This window comes from Uloborus diversus, chromosome 1, assembly GCF_026930045.1.
Source record: "Uloborus diversus isolate 005 chromosome 1, Udiv.v.3.1, whole genome shotgun sequence".
NCBI lineage: Eukaryota > Metazoa > Arthropoda > Arachnida > Araneae > Uloboridae > Uloborus > Uloborus diversus.
Genome location: NC_072731.1, coordinates 17693296 through 17717127, shown reverse-complemented (window position 1 = coordinate 17717127; position 23832 = coordinate 17693296). Strand labels below are relative to the sequence as shown.

The 23832-nt window shown below is 30.6% G+C and overlaps 1 protein-coding gene across 1 annotated transcript in view; it reads right to left on the bottom strand.

The window, feature by feature from the left end:
- Positions 1-1235: 1235 nt before the first annotated feature.
- Positions 1236-23832, bottom strand: part of LOC129234459 (probable ATP-dependent RNA helicase DDX10) — a 46594-nt gene continuing 23997 nt past the window's right edge. Inside the window, exons 9-19 of the mRNA XM_054868461.1 lie at positions 22763-22925; positions 19517-19601; positions 15373-15474; positions 14693-14780; positions 13001-13089; positions 11681-11855; positions 10715-10840; positions 10105-10269; positions 7122-7196; positions 3628-3731; positions 1236-2463 (exon numbers count right to left, since the gene is read on the bottom strand). Of these exons, the coding sequence (XP_054724436.1) occupies positions 2352-2463; positions 3628-3731; positions 7122-7196; positions 10105-10269; positions 10715-10840; positions 11681-11855; positions 13001-13089; positions 14693-14780; positions 15373-15474; positions 19517-19601; positions 22763-22925 (1284 nt within the window). The 3' untranslated portion in view covers positions 1236-2351. The remainder of the gene's footprint in view (positions 2464-3627; positions 3732-7121; positions 7197-10104; positions 10270-10714; positions 10841-11680; positions 11856-13000; positions 13090-14692; positions 14781-15372; positions 15475-19516; positions 19602-22762; positions 22926-23832) is intronic.

The following is a 23832-nucleotide window of genomic DNA, read 5'->3' as shown; positions in this document are numbered from 1 at the left end:
TACACGAATAGGAAGTTCCTTATGCAGTGATTGAATTGTTTCGCTGGCTGTATAATAGCATAACACTCCATTTTTACTAACCCTAAACTCCCAGCTGTCAAATTGTTCTTTTTCCGTGGCTGCCAACAATTCACAGCAAAAATTGTGGCAAATTCAAATCTTGCGTTAATTTTGGGACACCCTTTATATATATATATATATATATATATATATATATATATATATATACACGAATATTTCTTAATGCAACTTGAAAATGACAGAGTCAGAATGGTCCCCCCCAATAAATTTCAGCTGACGACGCCAATGCTTGTTTGTATAACGCATCACGTGTGGGACAGTTTTGTTTTCAAAATTTTCTCCAAATAAAATTTATTTAAAGTTCTAAAACTGTCATAACATAAGAGTACTGCAATAATTAGCTTTAGAAATAACAAGCACACAAAATAAATGGCTTTTGTGCGGGACACAAAAAAGAAGGTTTTTGTGTGTGTTCGTATAATTATTAGGACGTATCTTGGATCTTATAATATAAAAACAATAAAGTTTAGGTTTCCCTATAAACTTGACTTTAAAAAATCCAGTCAATTTTTTAATGCGAATCAGAGCTTCAAATTTGATGCCGAAAGGCAACACGCTTGCTTGCAACTGGACTCTTATCTTTAAAATAATGTTTTGCCATTCCAGAAAAAAGAAACTTTGATATCTTACTCAAAACATTAAATTTAACATTTTTACTTTTTAACAACACCAAAATTTTTCATGAATAAAGTTCCTCATTATAATTATAATCTGTCATTATTTTATTAATGCAAAAGTCAGTCAATAAGAGACTAGTAAAATAAATATCAAGAGGCTTATATTAAAAAAATGTAAATCTGGCATTAGAATATAACCACCCACACACACAACTTATAAAATATCACAATATTTATCATGATTGAAAAACACACTATACTTTCAGTTTAATGAAAATGTACGTGATTAAGCAGCAATGAAAAGCTTTTTTTTCACTTAATATTTTGATTTTAAACATTTTTAAAAATATTTTATGACATATTCTCTTATTTCTGATTACTTCTGAATCTTATCTTATTTCCTTACTTGGGATACACCCAGTGTTGTAGTTGGGGAGGGGTCTTTTTGACTAGAGAACTCTCAACCCCGAGAAAACAATAAAGCTCACTAGTTAAAGTATATGATTTATTCATAAATTTAAGGCATAAAATACAGTAGTAATGTATTGTAAAAATCCAGTCTTTAAAAATATGTTCAATGATGTTGAAAAAAAAAAAAAACGCTGGAAAATTTAAAGTTACAGTCAAGCCAGTTTAATACAATAGTCAATTTTCCATGAAAAGTTATTCTTAACAGTGGGATATTCCATTACTCGGGATCAAAATGACAAATTACAACAGTTAGGTACACTGAAAATTTATTACATTAAGGGAAATATTCTTTTAACCAATATTCCAATAAATGGGCTCGACTGTACTTTGTAACTGGGGGAAAAAATATACAAGAACTAAAAGGTGTTCAAATAAGAAGACCTTCTAAGACTTTTAACTTTTTCTGGCATAAACTTGATTATGAAAATAAAAGAAACTTATTTCTGAATTAATGTTCATAGTTAATAAAATAATATGCACTAAATGAATTTCATTTCTTTTTTAGTTTTATGATATGTATGCTTAGATGGGAGAATGCATAAAGCATAAATCCTTAACTTATTTATTTGGCATTAGTAGAATCTTGTAATTCACTCAAAGATGCACACTTGGTGGCATATTCAGTAATTGCAAATAGAATAGTGCACTCTGTAAGCTTAAAAAATTATAATATGAAATGACTAAGTTTTACAAAACTGTACTCGGTAAATGCTCCGATTTGCATATGAAACAACTTTTGAGATACACTTCCCACAACCTGCAGCTCTTCATATCATTTTGAACTACCTGTTTAGATTTTCTTATCAACATGGTAGATAACACAATTTTCAACAGAGTTCTTGAACTAAGTTCCTGCAACCTATTAATTTTAAATGTGCCAGAGAAATTAGTAGTCATGAATTGTAAGGTCAGGTGACCTGGCCAATTCCATCATCATTGTAAGAGAGGGCTCGGATAGAAAGTGTTGCACAGCATAAAAACTTATGTTGATCAAATGGTGCATTCCGAGTCAGAACAATTAGCCATTGTAACGATATAAACTATTTGCTAGTTTCAAATTGTATACAATCCTTCTTGTTGGGACCCATTAGTTGATATAAAGGTTTCAGTAAAATTTCTTTTGCTGTTAAAGTATCCATTTATTTACAAATTATACATATACAGGGGGGTGCAAGTTTCGGCTCAACTGTTCAAGCACAGGAGAGCTAACTGTTCATCATCTTCTAATGTACGTTGGGAAGAACGTCTTGGTTTCTTGACTTCAGTTTCAAGGAATTCTCTTTTCCTCTTCACTCTGAAAAGAAAAAAACCTCACTAAGGAAAATTTTGATTTTATAGCAAATAAAACATTGCAGAGTTCATTAAACACTTTATAAAATGATTATTGTCTCTGATATAAACTTACTGCATTTCGAATGGGTTTGATTCTTAATGGAAGAAAACAAAATGTTGGATACCAATTTATTTTTCGAATATCAATCCCAGACCGCTATTATCAAATAAATTCATAGAAATTTGAACTACTCTGCATACAATGCATTACTTCTGAAATGCTTTGGGCTGCCTCTCTAGGTGGTTTGGTGTAGGTTTAAAAAAAAATTGATTTGTGCAGAAGATGTGAACATCCCGATATGATAAAATGTAATAAGTAGTAAGTTACCACCCTTAAACCAGGACTTAGACAAAACTACATGCAACGTACTAACAGTGTGATTATGACATCCAGAGACTGCAGTTTTGTCCTTATTATGGATTCATCAGTTTGGAATAGTTGATAAACTAGCTGGAGGCAGATGATGAATTAAATGCCAAGCATTTCACTGTGGTAAATGATTTATGTGCCTATTCTTCCTAAAAGTTGTTAAAATAATGTTGTTAGGGTACATCAGGGGAGCAAGAGTTAGCGCCCATGTGGTGGAGAGCGCAATAAGAGCAATTGAAAGTTTTTGAAGGTTACTTATCTTGATCGGTTCAAGTCCATAATGCAAAAAAATAGAAAATGCAGTAAGTGTCACAATCTTCCTGGAATCTTATTTCTGATGCCTTGTAAAAAATATTATTTGGCACTTACTGCATTTTCCATTTTTAGCCTTCAAATGTGTACAAATAAATAGAGTGAATTGGATAATCCAATTGTCCTGAATACAATGACATTATTTAAAAAGTAATGCAATTGAAACTGAACCTAGAAAGTGTAAATGGCTACCAATGACATATTTCTAACTAGCAAAGAACTAGAACTTAAATGTTAACAAGAAGTCATTTTGAAACAATATTTATTTAGAGAAGATGCTAAAGATGGTTTTAAAGTGGCAAAACAATGAAGATGTGCCAAAACTGTAAAATTAGTTGGTTTAAATAAACTTTGATGTGAATGGAGGGTCACCATCTTTAAAAAATGCTTGAGGAAGTTAAAATTTTAAGAGCAGCATTTAGACAGAATTGCATTTTCACATACCCAATCTCAGATTGCATATCCTCTGATCCGCTGCTCTCTGCCTCTTCTTCTGATTCGGACAGATCTTCTAAATTGTTATCAATTTCTTCATCGGATTCTTCTCCCTGGAAAACAATTTAAAAAAAAAATGATACCATGGAAAGATCAATTTTTCTTTCGATTTGCACCCTAGATATAAATATTTTTCTAAAATAAAGTATGTACAGTGACGGATCTAGACCCTTTCCAAGGGGGGAGCTAGAATCGAAAATTTAAAAACATCCTTTACCCCATATATTTCTAAAACAAAGAAAATCATTTTATGTTGAAATGAAAAGTAAATACAGACTCTCTACCAATAAAAAAATTAAATCAAAATTTACAAAAGCTAACACCACAAAGAAGACTAATTCCACATTGTACCCAGAAAGCAAACTATTGCAGTGTCTGAAATGATGTGGGAGAAAAAAAAATGAGGGGATTTATGAGAGTAGGTATATTTTAAGCTGGATCTGAAGGATAAATAGCAAATTTGGGATATTTTGGAAAAGAATTTCTACGCAGCTAAAAATTAAATGTAACTTTGAACCCAAAGGGGGGAGCTATAGCTCCTTAGCTGGATATGCCATTGAGTATGTAAGTCATGAAACATTCATGCTTTTTTCTTCTTTTTCTGACTTTTACTGGGAAAGTAGGCTAAAAAAGAATCATCAAAATCGGATTTAATAACTTTTCCGTCTATACAAATACAATTCTCAAACAAGAAGTTCTGTCTAGAACTAGACGAGCCTACTTTCCCGTATACCCATACTACTTTCTAGTACCTGATCAATATTCTCAAAAATAGCTAAAATCACAAATTTTTTCAAACATATTTTTAAAATACTTTAAGCTGATTTCTAGGAATAAAATATTCCTCACTCATCTAAAAAAATTAGATGCGTAAAAAAAAAAAATAGCAGCAACTTTTAAACAAAGCAGCTAATACAGTTTTTAAATTAAAAAAAAACTTTAACAGCTTTAAAAACGAAAAATTAATAATTAAAATTAATAAGCTCATTAAAATAAATACATCATATCAATAAAAAAAATTAATTTTAATTTTGACATCTTGAATTCAAATTATGTTTTTCGCAATCACGAGTGTGTGTGTTTATGTGTGTGAGGAGTATGTGTATGTGTGTAGGCATGTGTGTATGTAGGTATGTAGGTTGTGTAGGTAGGTGTGTGTATGTATGTGTGTGTGTACGTGCGTGTATGTGTGTAAGTGTAGGATATTGACGCAACCTGGAGACGGTTTTCGCTAGAGGAGCAGCATCGTGAGGCCGGCTGGTCGACGCGACAGTGGTGCTGCAGAGGGTGCTGGTGGGTAAATAAAATGATAGGACCTCAAAACAGTCAAATGAAAGCAATGAGCAATCGTGATTGCTCAAAAAAAAATCGTTTCTTTTTCCCCTGTTGCCAAAAACATTTTTTAAATGAATTAATGCACTTACTAAAAAAAAAACAATAAAATGTCAACCTAAAGAAATAATTTTCTTTGTCAAAAAAAAAAATTTAAAAAAAAATCTAATTTGAATTCTGAATCTTTGAATTCAAATTATGTTTTTCGCAATCACGAGTTGCGACAAGACCCTACTGATTAGAGTTATTGTTTCTAGAAATGGCTCCCCCCCCCCAAGCATGTCCCTCCTTCTGGGTAGTTATGTGTGTATAGTTGTGTGTGTGCAGGCTTAAGTGTGTGCACGTAGGCCTCTGTATGTGTGTAAAGGCGCTCACGCGTTGGCGAGTGTGTATGAGCATGCGTGTGAAGGACATGGACGCCACCACCCAGCAGAAGTGGATTCCAGGGGACAGTGCTCAGGAACAGAGCAGCCGTGCCGCCGCCGCGCCGGTAGGCGGTGGTGCTGCTGGTCCAAGCTGAAAAATAATCCCAGCGTCAAGGACTGTCAAATGAGAACAATAAGCAATCGTGATTGCTCAAAAAAAATCGTCTGCGCATATCTTTATGTAGAAACATACATGACTTCGAGCTTATTTGCCGATAACTGAATACCTAAATTTAAACTTTAGCGTGAAAATAAAAACAAGTCATATCAACAATAGGTATTTCAAAGTTAAAACCATAGTTGCGGAGTCGGAGTCGAATATCCAAGAATCCTAGTTAGTCATTTGTCCTCCGTGAATAAAGTTTTGCCAAATCAACGAAGTCAGAGTAGAAGTCGGGGAGTCGGAGTCCGATTAATTGACGGGCACAGGAGTTGGAGTAAGGTGCCTCTAAATTCTCGGAGTCGGAGTCTGAAATTTGGCGTCAAGAGCTATTTCCAACAAAATTTGTTTGAAGTAAATTCGCCTTCAAGTACGGAATCTACATTGACTTTCAGTTTCCCCGTAGGGGCTAATGTTAAGGGATTTGAACTGTTCAAAATTGAACAGAAAATTGTTCAAATCAAAAAGATATTTTATATACAAGTTTTCCATCAAAAGCTTTTTCCTACAAAGTTTGTTTGAAGCAAATTCGCCTCACAGTTCGGAATTGCCTTGAATTTCCCCGTAGGCGTAAATGTTAAATTTTTTTGAACTGTTCAAAATTGAACAAAAAATAGTTCAAATCAAAAAGTGAAATATGGGAATAAGGTGTCCTCGCCGAGATCTTTCGAACAAAAAAAGTTTGTTCGAATCGGACAATTCATTCAAAAGTTATTAGGGGGGGGGGGGGGACAGACAGACCGACAGACATTTTTCCCCATCTCAATACCCTACTTTCCAATTTTTAATTTTTCGATATTTATTTAATTATTTTATTTATTTTTGATATTTTTTTTTCGTGATATTTTTAAGATGCATTAAGCCTTCTTTCATGCTTTTTTCTTCTTTTTCTGACTTATACTGGGAAAGTAGGCTAAAAAAATGAGCACTTTAATAAAAACCAAGTATTTCTGATAAAATAAACAAAATTATAAACCACTGCTTTCTTATTCCAAAATAATATGAAATGTCTTTATTATTATAACATTAACTATTCATTCATTCATTCTTTTTACTCTTCAGTTGTTCCTATTTTCTAATCCTCATATATATAATAGCAAATGATCAAGTAACACTCCTCTGACGTCGTCACAATGAAACTCGCAATAGCATGATAATTTGATAATATTTTTCGGTGTTTGACATTCAGGGAAATGCTTTATTTTGACAAGGCTGAACTGGATCAGGTATCTTAACAGTTTTACTGGTAAAACTGTAACTATAAGAAAATGGAGAAACGAAAAAGTGATCAACAATGAACGCTATCTACTGAACTTCAGGGTTAATCCACTGGAGTTAAGGTCAAAATTTCAACTATCAAAATATCAATAAACAGGCAATTAACGTTATGTTTTACATTTCAGCACAAAGGTATTTATTCATTTCTTAATGTAAAAGTTTCAAGAAATGGAAGATAAGGGAGTGAGGGGGGATGCTTTCTGAAACCATAGGGGACTCTGCTAAAAAAAACAGAAATAATGACCAACCTCCGATTCTTTTAATGCAGCTGGAGCACTTTCAATTGTCTTACGCCTTTTTTCTTTTAATTTTAATCTTTCTTCCTGCAAAGAAATATAATACACATATTAACTTGCATTCAGATATTATAGAAAAAATTATTACATAATCTATAATTACTCACAAGTTTCTAACAGAAACTTAATACATTTTCAACTATAAATGCAAACACAGTAGAACCTCCAAATAAAGGATACCATAGTTTGAATACAAAATTTAAAAAATAAATAATAAAATAAATAAGGATTTTTTTTAGGACAAAATGATTTTTTTCAAAGATAAGTTAGAACTATTTGAAAGCTTGAGTATTTCTACATTAATAAATAAATAAGTTGATTTGGTTCCAGTTCACATAAAAATTTCAGCATTAGGCAAAACCTTTTACAACATACCATTAAAGCTTAACGTAAACAATCTTTAATTGTGTAGGCTGTAAGGATCAGATTGACTACCACAGACTTAAAAATAACAATAAAAATGTAATCCTCTAAAGACTAATGTAATACAGTAAGCTCCCGATTATCCGCAGAATTGGGTGGCACAAGTGCAGTAGATAATAAAAATCTCGGATAAACAGCAAAAGACTAAAATGAGGAAGAAATAAGGTAAAAATTGTCCTTCCTTAAAAACTTAGCTGTATATATGTATTTCTTCAAACAGTGATATATTTACAGTATACAGTAAAATATTTACAGTATACAGTAAAAATGTTTTGTATTTTTGAGCAGGACTTAACGTCAAGAACAAGTGTATATACGATGAAGCACAAAAAAATAAATAAAACAAAAACAACTGAGATGAAATTTACAACTTTTCAACAAAAAAAAAAGCGCCATAGGTATTTGCTTTTTACTGTGAAAATACATGTTCCTGATTGCTATTTGACTCGCGGATAATCTGAAAAGCAAATAACCAGGAGTTTACTGTCCAATTTTAAAAAATCCAGAAGTAGTTTAAAAATTTTGCTGTGATTGAAATCAGAAAATATATAAAGAAATATTTTCCCAATCTTTGTTTGCTTTATACAAGTCATGATTTTTCATGTGCGTATAAATTTTGCATCTTATATGCAAATCAAATTCAGTTTTTAGTCACATGCGATTCAGTAGTGCTAATATTTGAACCTACAAATTTGGCAAATAAAGGTGCTGATTGCTGCGGTCAATTATTTCATATTTTAAATCAAATAAATAAATAAATAAACTATTAAAATAAAATAGGCAAATTTGAAGTATTATATGTTAAAATAACTTCAACTTTAAAAACAATTAAAATTTATAAGATGCAAAAGGAATCGAAAGATTGAAATCTCAATTGAAAGGAAAGATTGAAATCTCAACCTCTGTGCGCAATTTTTGGCAAAGCACAAGATTAATGTAGGTAAGTTTCAAAAAAGATTATTAAATGGGTTATTAACTGTGAAAGTAGAAGTTTTAAATAAGTCAATTCTTTCAGTGCACTAAATTTGAGACTGAATTTTAAAAAAATTAAAAACTTCCTAAAATAATTGGATTTTTCTTGAAAAAAAAGAAAAGAAAAAGAAAAATGTGAGGTTTTTGCGGTATGCAAATAAAATTGGAGAAACTTACTCAACTGAGCAGCAGGCTTAGGTCTCACTAAGACTTATTAAAGAATTACAGTGAACTTAATTATTCAAACTTTTATGCAAAATCCTGCAGAATATTCTTAACCTTTTATGATTTTGCATAAGCCTGTTTTTTGAGCTAACATTTTAAATGTTCATTAGACTAAAACAGTTGAAACCTTCTGAGATTTTCTGATGTTTAATAAAACTAGATGTAAAATAAAATAATGTATTCACTGATATCCAATTCCATACTTTTTTTTGTTTATTTATTTATTGATTTATTTTATGTTCAATATCCCACATGAAAACACAAACTTTGATAAATTGATCTCCCTGTACATCAAGGTATTATTCATTGGTATCAATAATTTCAAGAAATAAAAATCTTCATGTAAACACTTTAACATATTTTCTGTTAATGTACAACATACACACATATATAAATTCACATAACAAACATATTTTTTTAAAAAAAGCAACTTTCTGATATAAATCTTACAATTTAAAAAGGGGGGGGGGAGAAAAGCCACTTCGTCAAAAAATTTGATTCAGTAATTTACGAAAATCACATCGTACTCAAAATTAATAATTGACTATTGATTTTAGTAGTTAGATAATGTTTGGTGTTTTGCTACTAGATAATTTTTTTTAACTAATAGTTTCATACATATTTTGTTAAAAAGAAAAACAACAAGGATTGCATATATCTTTAAATATTTAATATTTTTTGGAGTTACTATGAAAAGAAAGCTATTGAATACATTTAAATTAGTAAAATACCAATTTTTCCAGATTAAAAACAGGAAAAACTTATTTTTTCTCAACGCTTCAAAATTTCCGGAAAATCTCTATTATATTTGGTAGTAAAACACCTCTAGAATTCTGTGTTTTAAACCATATAGCCAAACCTCATATACTAATATGCATACATATAAGGAATAATAGCTTCCATTTCGTTTCATTTAACTTTACTAAAAAACACTACTGCATGGCATGGATTTAGCCAATGTCATGGGATCATTGTTGTCACAAGGTTGATACCAATATTTTTGAGCAAGTTAATCCAAATAAATAATAGAAAGGAAAAAATAACGATCCTCCTCAGAACCATCTCATGAACATGCTCATGTCAATTTTTTTTCTCGTACTTTCATTTTTAAACAACTTTTTCATAATTTAAACAATTCAGCATTCCCTACATCAAGATAATTAGTTGCTTGAAGGATCCTGGACAGAAAGCACCAACTTACGAAACCCCAAATTCATTAATGTCCAATTCCATTCATCAAAAGTGACCAAAATGAAATTAATTCTTGCATGATAAAACAGGACATAACGAGATTAATGAGAGCATAAAATTTTACCCTGTGTTTGGATTTAATGCGCTCCTTGAAAAGCATCTTATCAACTTCATCTTCCTTCTCCTTCAGCAATTTTGCCTTTTCTATTGAATAGCCTTCTTCATACAGCTCCTTCTGCAACTCTGCAGCGACCACCGGAACCACCTTGCCACATACTTCACGTATTGGCTAACATGGAAAAACAAAGCATGAGTTATTGAATAAATAAATTCATTTTTTTGACATTATAAAATGTGCAATATGCAGATAATCTAGACTAAAATTAAGGAATTCTGTGACATTTTTTGGGAAGCAAGAGTTTTTTGAAAAATAAAATACTTTTCCTTGAAAATTGTTAAGGACTTTGAAATTTCTGTGAAATTGAGGTTGAATCAATTCGAAACATTCAAGGAGAAAAATAGTTAAAAAGACATCTTCAACATTTATTCAGACTTTTGCAAGAAACAAAAAACTATTTTAAATTGGCAGAAAGGACATTATTATAAGGACATAAATTATTATGTTCTTATCGGTAAGAAAAGGTTGAGTACCACTGGATATATCTATACATACACATACCTACACATAGCCGGTCTACAATACACACACAAAGGAAACAATTCAAGAAACTTACTTCTCCATCTTCGTCATATCTGATGAGTGTGTTTGGCTTTATTTTCTTCTTCTGCATTCTTTTAGCCAAAGCTGCTTTTGTAATAGGCTTCTTTGGTTTTTCATCCTCATCCTTTTTCAAGGGGTCCTTAGAAAGACAGAAATAAGAAAAATGAAAAGGTTAGACAGACAGATTCACATCTACATTTTCAAGACATCACATTAGGTTCAATTCTCCTGAAAAAGCACAGCCAAAGGTTTATCAACCAGCTGCACCTAAAGAACAAGTAATTCAGTTTCTCTTCATTAGCACATGGGGCAGTAGCATCACCTGTTTAAGCAGTGGTGAAATGGACCTTGATCTAAGCTCTGAAAATTGCTACAGGCATGAAGAACAGGTGCGTAAAATAAAATATTTATTTTTAAATAGGTGTGTAGTCAAAAGAAATCTAAGTAAACCTGTTGCCCTATTACTTTCAATAAATAATAATACCCAAAACAATGACGAGTTTAGAAGTCCACTTTAAACTGTGGCAAGTTATTCAAAAAAAATTAGCTAAGCCAAAATATAGTAACAATACAGAAAAACTTTCAAAACCAGTTAGATAGAGATCTTCTGTCTCATTTCACAATTATTGTACATAGCGATTATTTGTAGCAGACTCAAAGAATGTCATCCGAAATTCAGTTAAAAATACATCACCTTTTTTCTACGCCTTTAAATTAGTTTTAGTTAAAAACTAATTTTTTTAACCATGTTTTCAACGAAGGTGAACTCAAGAAATCAGTTTTAAGGGATATAATTTTCAAACATTTGATATGCTTAAAAAATATATATACTAAAGTTCTGCTTACTAATGACTTCACTGAAGTCATTAAATTCTTAAGTTACTTCCATTTATCAAAGAAACTAAAGGTATCTAAATTCAAGACAAAAAATCAAGAGTAATGAAGATTCATAACATATTCCAGAATGAAAGAAACATACATCCTCAAAGATTAGAGTTTCTCCTTTGGGTCTCAGCAAGTCATCTTCTGATTCGTCACTGGAATAGATGCTGTTTGTCAACTGATCCCCACCACGCTGACGAGGAAGTTGCTTGAAATTTGCCAAGCGTTTCTCCAAGTAACGTATCCTGGGAGCAAAGGCAAGACCAAGGGATCTGAAAAATAAGTTCAAAGCTTAAAAACAAAAACTTGCAAAAATTGAAATCACTTTACTTATAAACAGCTTATGTACAGAATGATCAAAAAATCAGGAGAAAGTTTTCAACTCAATAACTAAAAAAGTGACAAAGACTAAAAGATGTGGTTGACATCATATGAAAAAAAGGCACCAAGTTGGATGACAACAAAATTAAATACAGTAGAACCCTGATTCAGTAATTCTAGCGGGACTGTTGAGAAAAAAACATAATAGGCAGAAAAACATTATACAGGGAGGTCAACCAAATTTTCATTAAACACTCCAGAAGAAGTTGAATTGATGTAGATTCGCGCAATGAAAAAATAATTTACAACATATTTATTATATAAAATTGATTTCCTACACCATCTGAAAAGAATACGTGAAACATTGCTGGGTTTAAAAATTTTGATAATCTTTGCCTGACTGATATAAGTTTTCGCTTAAATCTCAGAAAGAGCCCTCTTAATCACCAGAAAGGATTTTTGAAACATTTAATTCTTTCAATAGCAGCATCAAGCTTATTTGCAGTTTTGAATGTAACTTTCGAGCCTTCACTTTTGGTATGTGAAGACTCCACTGACTATTTCTGGAATGGCTGACGTCATAAGATTTGCATCATAATTTGTGAATTCTTCCAAATATAAATCATTATTTGAAAATCATAAATATGCAGCGTATTTTACCACTTTGATCTGAATTCTCATCCAATATTGATGAAAATCTACACTTAATGAAGCAATGACTAAAGTAAATTGGAGATACATTTTCTCAGGCAGAGGATATAAAATGCAAAGCCTGTAAAAAAATCAATATTTTTTTCTCTCTTTTTTTTTTTTTTTTGTAGGCTGAATGGTAAGAGGTTATGAAAATGGTTTTAATGATATTTCTGGTTTCAAAAGAAATATAATGTGTAATTTATCACAGAAAAATGAGAAAAATAAAATTGCCATTATTTGGGTAAAAACCTTGAATTCGGCGAATAGACAACACACGAAGAAATAACACTTAACAGTATCGAGAAAAATCGAAACCAATAAAAAACTATAAATGTGGAAGGTGTTGAAAACTGAAGTTCTACTATATTAATACAGAAAAAATAATTCAATGCAAGCTACTTACTTCGCATAAAGTTCAACATTTATTTCTGCTACATTGAAAACAGATTTATCCTTCATGAGGAAGATATTTTTCAAATATGCCTTGAAAGCCTACAAAAATGTTAAAATCCGGTGAAAACATTTCATTAGTAAGAAAAGATACTCAGTGGAATTACATGACTGGAAAAGAATAATTTGATTGGTTACAAACAATGAATTAACAAATCAAAGGGGATGCAATTGTGAATTTGAAGACGTGTTTTGTCATTTTTAAATGATTCATGATTAAGTGGCATTTGTACGCCTTGTTAGAATTTTAGAACCCAAGGTAGAAGTCTAGAATATTTGCTCTATTGTAGCTTAAATACTAAGAATCAACAATAGAATATTTTTAAAATGTTAAAATATACGGAAATAACACGAAAACCCTTTACATGAAAAATCATGAAGTGATGCAGTGGTATGGACAGTATACTGTGAAGTTTAATACAAAACTTTTAGCATAAAGGTCTTCTGACAAGAAAAATTATTTCATGCTCTCTCAGTTTCATGTTAAACATTTTTTACTTTTTTTAAAAATATTAAATACATTATTATCTCAATTATCACATTAAGTTCTTCAATACCAAGAACATATTAACTTAAAAAACTTTATAAAAAAAAAAAGCAAAAACCACATGGATTGAGAAAACAAACTTGATTCTGTTGTTGACATCTTTGTACTGCTTGCATTTAATGAATTACAATGCTATATGCAAACTTGTAATGAAAATTATTAAAGCATATGGAGTTACAAGAATCCTCTTTCCTTTTTCAGAAATCATAAGTATAAATTTCAAAAACCAATAAAAAAACTGCAATTTAAAAATTCATAAAAAAAATCCTTAAAAATATGCAAACAAATCTTTCTCTTCAAACTATTTTATACCTTCACTTAAGAAGTGGTTCTTCATACAGAAATTTTTCTAGGAGTGGTTCATACATACATAAATGACTAATTAAGATTAATATAGATACTTTGGTGAATGCTATTATTGTAATGAAACAATGTTTTTGTAATTATTCATTAAAATGTCATCACTCATTTTTATTTGTACAATTATTACATGGATTGATAAAAGAATGCATAGAAAAGAGACTCTGCACATTTTTTAAGAAGCAAAAAATTTTCTGAATTTCATTTATCAGTCATATCCCTTACTTCTAAAAAGGCCATGCAAATAATTTTGATATTTACACCTATGATATATACGTTACGATATGATACTACGTTATGATATATACGCTTTATGCATGCTTTGCATATAAAAAACTACCACAGAAAAAATTTGAAAAGGCTGCAAAAGAAAATAAATAGGAGTGATGGAATTTTATCTGATGTATTACACAGATGATTAACTCTTATCTATCAGTGCAACCTTCCAGCAGTCACAATATTCATTAAACTATGATGATCGATGTTTTTCAGCGCTTTTCCTTTGACAAAGTGAATTAAAAATTACATTTAAAGAAGACATTGGTTATGAAGCCCCTCTCCCCACCCCAACATCTGTACTTGTCTTTTTAAAGCACACTTAGAATTTTTTTTTGTAAACATATATGTCTTATATTGCATTGAATTTTCTAAACTTTAATCGAATCAACTCAAAATTTGAAAGGTAAATAACTTAAAAGTAAAGAAAAATTAAAAGACACAAAGAAAAAAAAAACTCACTCTAGAACCTGAGTCTTTTAGATTCACATCTCGAGCACAAATGGCTTCCAGTTTTCTCTGTACTGAGCGCAGCTTACTTGGATTGACTCTGAAAGTGCAAAATCAAAAATTGTACAAAATACTGATAGTATGAATCAAAACATTAACAAAGATATGCAATTTCATTCAGTAATTAATTGAAACTTCATCAGAAGAAAATGTTGCAAATAAAATGAAATTGAACTGTTACTCTTAAATTATTGAGAAAAGAGGGGGGGGGGGCATGCTGGTGGATATAAATTTTTAAGAAAACTGAAATTTCAAATTTTATTGTTGCAGCAAAAGAAAAAAAGTATCATCTGAAATTTAACAACAGAGAACGGATTTAGAAAAAAAAGGAGAGGAAAAAAATCTTGAACGGACTTGCAAAAAAGATATAAGATTTCTAATTCAAAACTAAGCACTTTAAAAGGTCTTTTGTAACAAGTCACCAAAATTAATCATGTTAAAACATTTAGAAAAGCCTGTGGTGATGGAGATCTGATGTGATGTTTTCAAATGAAATATGATTTCATTTGATATGGTTTAAATGCAAAATCATTCATATGAAGCTCACCACTTTTAATATCAAAAAGTCAAAACACAATAATAAAAAATAACAAAAAACAGTTAAGTACACTGTTTAGAAATAAATTTCTTACTTAATTTCTTCAATGGGGATTTTTCTACTCTGCAAATGTTTGATCATAGCTTCCTTTTCAGATGGCAGGAGTACTAACAAAGCTTCACCTCCTTTCTCAAACCTAATAACATTTTCTTCCTTCAGAAAAGTAATTTCACACAAAAAATAACTTACCAGTTCAGAAGATGTGGTAAAGAGAAAAGCATACTTGCTGATTTCAGAATACAAGTTTTATAAAGATTAGTTTTCAAAAAGATTTTGAAAAAATAAGGAACATTTCGTCACTTTAACTTTAAACATTATTGGGCATGTCCATGAAACTATGGACATCACAGGAAAAAAAAAAACTTCGTTGTATCAGCAATTTTTTTCTTTCATATGAGGTAAAAAAGACTATTTTTATAAAACTATGTAAAAAAAGGTATGAACATATTTTTTGTAAGTTTTATAGGCAAATTTTGACAACACTACTCAGTGCTCATGTGTCATTGCATTAGCAATTCTAAAAGTTAATCATTTTTTTCACTTAGGAAATTAATTGCTTTGTCTACAATCTTATTTTTTTATTGAAATGTGGTTTAGCTAGGAAGAGATTAGACCAACAAAAAAAACTTTAAACTGTTATATTGTCTTGTAGCAAATGTTTTTAAACTAGGCCTTATACTAATGTAACATCAGTCGCAAAATTCTATAAAAGTTTGCATTGCTTAAACAAAAACGAACCCATGTTTATAAAAAGTCATATTCTCTTCATTTATGATGATATCTTTAATATTAATCCCTTAAATATTCAACAAAAATAGTTGAATTTAATTCTTTAAAATTTATTTCAAATATGTAACGTCAGTCACATTTCTCTTTTCGTTAATAAACCTCAAACAAATTGCACAAATAGCATTGACTGCTGCAGAAAGGCAAAAAAGGAGGCGATATAAATTAAGAAATAAAGGAAAACATGAAAATTACAAAAAGTAAAACAAAGTAGAAGTTGAAAAGAGCGGATGATAAAAAATAAATAAAATAATTTTAAAAAACCTAGTATAATTACCAAAGTTAGTTTAGAATAAAACTAAAAAGAGAAATTAGGTGATGAAGTAGAACAAGTATGGAACAAATTTCAGGTATTGAAGTCCCAGGTTTAAACTAGCAGCTGTGTTGCCCCTATTTAAAATAATGGAATCTTGGTAAAATGTTAGTCATTTCAAAGAGCTCACTGTTATATCTTCACTAAAAAAAAAAAACTGCTGCTGTAAAAATTTATCTGGCATGAAATTTAATAAACAGATATTCCTAGTTCGTCATGTATTACATATTTGAAAAAAAGTGCTACATTATTGATACAGAAATATTTCTAAATATCACAGCTTCATGCAAATTTCAAAGCTATCACCATTCAACTTGCAGTCTAAGACCCTTGCAGGATAAAGAGTTATATTTGAGTAATACATTTTTTTTTTAAATTCAGAAGCTGTAGCAGGTGTTAAGTAACAACCTTTTTTTTACAGTAAAGGAGGGAATCACTTCCAACAGAACATGTTTCAAAATTGTTGACTGCAACTGGAGAACGGGTTTTTGAAGAATATGACAATGTATCACAAGAAGTTAGATGCATTGAAACTGAAAGTAGGAGTATTTAGTAACTGTCAAGATTCAAGCAGTAAAACATTGGAAATAGCTTGTCAACATGGCTGAAATTTATTATTCACATGAGAAATGAATAAAATATTTAGCGTACTAGATGTAGTAAAGGCAAGAGGACTTTTTATTTTATAAAATACATCAAAAATATAATTTTTAAAACTTTATAAATGAACTTTTCTTGTATTTTGAATTTAATTTAACAATTTTCTACGCTAATTTTATTTTTAAGGGGAAATAATTTATAATTACAGCAATTTATTGCGACTGTAACATCAGTCACAAAATCTTTGTATCATCAGTCACGGGTGTTAAATAATTTTTATACTTTAAGTTTTTAAGTTATTTCAATAAAACAAAGTTTTTTCATCAAGTCTAAAATCTCTATTTTAAAGGGAAGAAATCTGTTTAGATTTTACATTATTAGTTTGAAGATAATTTCAAATTGTATATAAGTCACTTTTCTCAATGTCTCTTCTGCGTAACATCAGTCAAGTTTTTTTATTCCCCTTAATTTCATACAAAAGTTTTCCCCTCAAGGTCTGAAAACAAGTGTGGGGGCAGTGATGTACCATATCATGATATTTCAGATTAATTTTAGAAGAAACAAAATTTAATTTCAATACAGTGCTGAATCTATAAGTTAAAAATAGAGTCAAATTGTAACGTCAGTCACGGTGGACAGACCCTATTATCAAAAGTACTAGTTGTTAGACAATGTACGTGTAAAATGAAGTACAGTTTAATTTCAAACGTTGTGCATAAAAACTGAGAGAAGGACAAGACAAAAAATATTTTAACCACTTTCATTCCTTAGAAAAGAAAGCGTACTTACATATTGACTATAAAGCAAAATTAAATTAAAACAAAAATTTTAATCCAAATAACAAATTAAACATACAGACAGTAGAACCTCGTTTATCCGACCCCAATTATCAAAACCTCCAGTTTATTCAATACAAGCTTGCAGAGCATAAAAAAGAGTTACATTAACTTAAATAATAATTCTAAATTACGATAGCAAGAATGGAACTATAAATGTGCCAAATACTCACTTTTTATTCTGATTAAATGTACGGCTCCTGCAAAGATCGCACAGAAAATTATAGTAATCTAACAAACAACATGGCGTACTTGGAGCGTCTGCAGCTGAACTATCAACAATAAAAGCTTTTGCGTGACGCGATTGTACACAGTTTTGTTAAAAAGCATCATCTTTTGTTTCAATAAAAGATTAGTCGGCTTTTTTAAGAACATGTTTTGCTTATTACCCATGTCATCCCGATCTTCATTTATCATTTATCAGGATTGCCTTTGGTCCCAGTTGTCTGGATAAACAAGGTTGTACTGTAATAATAAATTTGATACACATATATTAAACATAAAATAGAAAGTGATTAGCATAATGGAACAAAATTAAAATAATAAGAAATTTAATCCACAGAAATTAAACATAAAATTCACCTATGTTTCAAAGCACATACTAAAGTACCCTTGGTAAATTTTTGAAAGAGGCAGGAAAAAACGACTGAAATTTGACATTGACAATAATAAGAAATTTAATCCAGAGAAACATAAAATTCAACTATGTTTCAAAGCACATATTAAAGCACTTTTGGTATATTTTTGAAAGAGGCAGGAAAAAACTTACGTAATTTTTCACTTCATTGAAAAACAAAATTGACATTGTAGTCATTTTCATCAAGAGGGAAATGTAATTTAATATGGAAAATCTTACAACCATAAAGTCATAGTTGGACTGAGTTTCAAATAATGTACCACTAAATGCTGTAGAAATCCACTTATTCATTTTAAACCTATAAAGTAAATAAGTCCATCAAAAGTAGGCTTGTCCTGTACTGGTAGTTACCGGTATTTGACATTAAAACAAATTTGAAATATTAAAATTGTATTAAAGATGGGGGAAAAAAAAGCACATCATCAGCATTTACAAAAATAAATGAATAAATAAACTTAAACAATCATGAACCACTGCAAAGATTTTACAACTAATTATTTCATGATGTAAACCAATTACACAGTTTAAATGTTGTATGGAAAAATATACTCTAATAGTTAGGGGTCTGTAAAATGATTTCAGGTATTATCACACAAATTTCTAGTCACAAAAGTGCAGTTCTTGACTAAATGACTTTTGCCTCAATGACGATGAATCTATGTTTTGTTTTTATTGATACATACAAGGTAATGAATAGCGAATGTTAAAATATGATCAAGAAATACTGATATTTAAGGCAATTAACAACCAGAACAAATAAAGATGACAAAATTAAATTTAAACAAATATTCAAAAACTACTATACAAATATAAATGAGCCTTTTCATTTTTTAGCTAACCCCAAACCTTGGGGTTAAAAAATGAAATTAGAAAAAAAGAAAACGAAATGGAAGCAATTAAAAAAACAGAAGCAAAGAAAAAGAAACAGAAGAAAACAAAGCAATCTGAAAATCTCCACTACTCTTCAAAATCATTAATGCATATCATAGATTTTATTTCTTCTCACCTAGCTGTCCTTCCCACCCTATGGATGTATGTATTGACATCTTCAGGACAATCCATTTGCACCACCCAGTTCACGTTCGGAAAATCTAAAATGAAGTCAAAGATTTAGACCAATAATATCATTTCAGCTCATAGAAAGTATGACCTGACTGAAACTGCAGCAAAACCTCCCATTTACTGCAGTTATACACACTCATAATAAATAGACAGTTACACATATATAAACAGTTCTTTTTATTTGCTTATTTATTTTATGGCATCTAAGGTCATGAATGGAAATTCACGCACAAGACTTTGCTTGTTTGGTACCTTGTATTTGTGCAACTTACATTTTTTAAACTTGTTTCTTTAAATGATTTTTGAAGTTTTGAGTTTATTCTCACATGCTCATTGAAGACGCTTGGTTTGAGTTTGTATTTTAACATTTTCAAAAGATTTTAACATTTTCAAGATTTTTAAAATACATAAATTTTTTGTGTGACGCATAACAAGTTGAAAAGGAGTTAATATACTTTTTCAGGCCAATATCTTTGATGAATTTAAATTTCTGAAATTTTTCCATGAATGTAATTTTCCTGATTTTTTTCCCTATAGAACAATAGAATTTTATAAATTAGATAGGTAAAAGCACTCTAAAAATTTGGCACCATTTATAGTACAAGCCATAGGGAAGACCTTCTCTTTAAAAAGTAAAGATGCCTTGCCCTTTCACTTTTCAGAGTTAAAAATTAGTGATCCATTGAAAAATGATTTTTCATAGGGTGTATTGATTTATTTCACGAAAGTAAAAACTAAAAATTCCTAATGAATGGACTTGTCTCACCTTATTTCATAAAAATGGAACTTTGAATTGGAAGGGAAAGCCTATGGTGGTCATCCGTAATGAATTTTGAGGTCATATTCTACATTTTTATTTGAGTTCATAAAGTCAGTAATGTTCAAAGCCCTTAATCTAGTAAAATTTTACAAAAAAAAACGTCCCAGGGGCCATGGCGCCTTACAACACGCTTCTTTTGACCCACTACTTTTTTGGTGTACCAGCCGCCTATGACACAAGCTATGATGGATGTGCATTTTAAGTTTTATTGATTTTTATGTGTATTAATCTTCATTATTTCTAAGGGTTTTTTTAAAGTAAAGTTTCAAGATTTCGAAATTCAAAGTTTAAAAAAAAAGACTTGAGAACAAACTCGAAACATTTTTTTTCTTACAATGTATTCATATTTGGCTTTTACTTTGCTTTGTGTTGACAAAACCAATGAAGAATCTGCAGACGGAGTGATCCTTCAATTTCTAACCAAAATTGTCACATAACTAGCGTAAATTTCTTTTTTTACTAAATTTTTAAGTACATCTTCCAGAGGCGTAACATGCCTTCAAATTTATTACCCCCTCCCTTAATTACAATTAATGTAAAATACTTTGTTTAATTTTCATGAGTTAAAGTTTCTTTGGACTACTCACTCTTTGCTCTTTTCTTTTTATGTTCTCTATGTGACTTATTACTCTAAATAAGTTTCCTAGAGTTTTGAGAAAAAAAAATTTAAGATCAGAGTTTTATTTATGCACAAAGAAATAAAGCAACTCTTTGAACATTTTGGATGAGGAGGATGAAAAATGTTCCCTACAAGCATAGGTAGAGCCCCCAGAAAGCAAAGTTGCTAACAAAATAGGAAGAATAGTGTGCATTATTTTTAGGTTACCCCCACCTCCTAGTATGAATTCTTTTGTTATGTGCACGCACATTCATTTCGTGGCATTGATAGCATTGAAGTCAGAAAAAAAAAATTTAGTCTATTGTATATGGTACAAATTTGCAGTTTACGAATAATACGGTCATTTTAGTGAGGTTCCATTTCAAACATTCTCCGAATCTACAAGTTCTCCTAAGTAGAGAATTAATTTTACACTTTCAAAATAACAACACAATATCTTAAGTTTTGAGCACTTTTTCTCGGCAGTTGTGCCAGAGAGCATTTAATACAATCACAGTCTGAAACAAATGTTACAAGAGTAAAAAAATTTAAAATTAAGTAACTTGTTTAAGGTTAAGTAAATGCAAAATTTCATTGGTCTGTAACCAATTTTCATGATCCTCCTCATCATCCTTGTCAGATTTTTTTAAAAACTTGCAAATTCATAAAACAAAATTCAAACTAAATTTGTTGCTTTATTGCTTAAGTAAATACAAAACTCCTATGTGCTCTCAAACAAACATAAGCCAAGAATCACACGAAAAAAAAAAATATACAGTGGGTGCCAGTTAATTGAATCAGTGGTTAGTTGGTTAATTGAATCAATCAATTTAATTAATCAAATCGTCAGAAGCAGAATAAAATCCAGTTTTATTGAATTAGTCGTTTTATTGAACCAAAACTGTTTAGAACAAACTTGATTCATGCAAGTGGTAGCCACTGTATATATAGTTCTTTCATGTGGATTTTTCCAAATTTTTATTTATTTTTTTTCCTTTCTACAAGTTTAAGAAACAAATAGGGCATGGATACATCTGGAAGCAATTGTTTGAAGAGTTAGACATCACAGTAGTATGCTTAACTCTAGAAATCAAAGGATAGTTTTTAACAAATAGTAGAAGAATCTTTTACAATATCAAACACCAATACTGGTCAGGGGATGTTGGTAAGAAAATTAAAATTTTTCTTGTTGCTTTGAGGTGGGGTTTAACAATTTTGAGATTTAATTTAAAAATTTTGTAACTCAATTCTTTAAAAAATATACATAAACTGTTCATTCACTGGGGTGTGCTCAGTTCCTGACCTAGGGCTGGATCTAGAAGGGAGTAAGCCAGGGTCCTAGCCCAAGGAGGCAACTTGGAAGTGGAAGGTGGAAAATTCATCCCGATTCTGCTTGCTTTTCATTGAAACTAGATTTTTTGTTTAAATTTATAGAACGGGCAATAGCGGCAGTTTCAAGTTTTGCCTTGTTTTAGAAAAATTGCATATCAAGTACTGTCTTGATCACTCTATTCTATTTAGAAAAATAATCACTTTTAATAACTTTTGAAAGGAAAATGAGAAAAAATATCATTGCTTTCTCATGGACCATTACATTTTTGAGTTTGTTAACTTGTTGAAAGCTCTTGTGATCTTTGACCAACAAACCATAAGTTAAATTTGAGTTTGTTGTATTGATATATATTTGATTAACAAAGCAAAAATATGAAAAAGCCCAGATAATATTTTCAAAAAATGCTATAATTTCTCACAAAGGTCAGTCCTCTACTCACCCAGTCCCCTGGCCGCAACGTCTGTGGCGAACATCACCACATGGTTCTTCCGACAGAACTCGTCGTAAATGCTCATCCTCCTGAGCTGGTGCAAAGAGCCATACAAGGCCATAACGCTCACTCCAGGCTTTAGGCGACAGAAACTCTCGTAAGCAAATTTCACCTGGAGAGAAGAAAATTCAGTTTGATATTGCTAAATGGGTCAAAAATATGCATTTCTATTCCACTGTGAAGTAACAACTATGCTTATACTGTTTAAATTGCTTCAAGTCTATCAACTAATTGCATCGTAAATAAAAGGTGTGCTAACCAATTGGTATCATTGGACGCATCTTAATTTCATATGAAGAAATGTATTACGTAAATTGAGTTGCTTTAAGTATATAGCAGTTTGAATCAGTCAATCATTCTCCCATTTTTTTGTTGTTAGTTATGCTAATGTATTTAGTAGGAGTAAAGGAAGAAATTAATTCTGCCTCTGCATATGACTAAGCTCTTTATTCCTTAAAGCTTTCTTCTTTCTCTTCTACCTTATTACATCATATTATTTTTGTTTTCCTTTTTACCCTATTTTTGGAGTTTAGTGATCAATAATAAATAGCTGGTTTTTAAGAAGTTCATTCGTCATTTAATGAACTGCACTCTGGGCCAAAACCTTGGCAGCTTTTCATGAGTATCTACTTTGTTTCATATGTGTTATGGGAAAATAGCTATAGGGTATGAGCCTTTTGACTTTATGTTAACAAGTCAAGTAATGCATCAAATCACATATCTCACAGAAATAATTTTGCTTTGAGATTACATCTTGCTTGCCGATTTTATGCTGAGATAGAGAAGTTTTCACCCAACATGTCCATTGTAGGCTTCATCAAGCTACCTATTCCAAAAATCATATTAAAATCACAGCATTGATGCCAATTTTAACCCTTTCTGGCTTGGTGGTCACAAAAAAGGACAGCAATTGAAAAATTACAAAAAAAAAAATCTTTAAAACCACAAAAATTGTTACAGAGATTGTTGTTCTTTCCAACGATCATGGATGGCTTAATAGCTTCAAACTGGACCAGTGG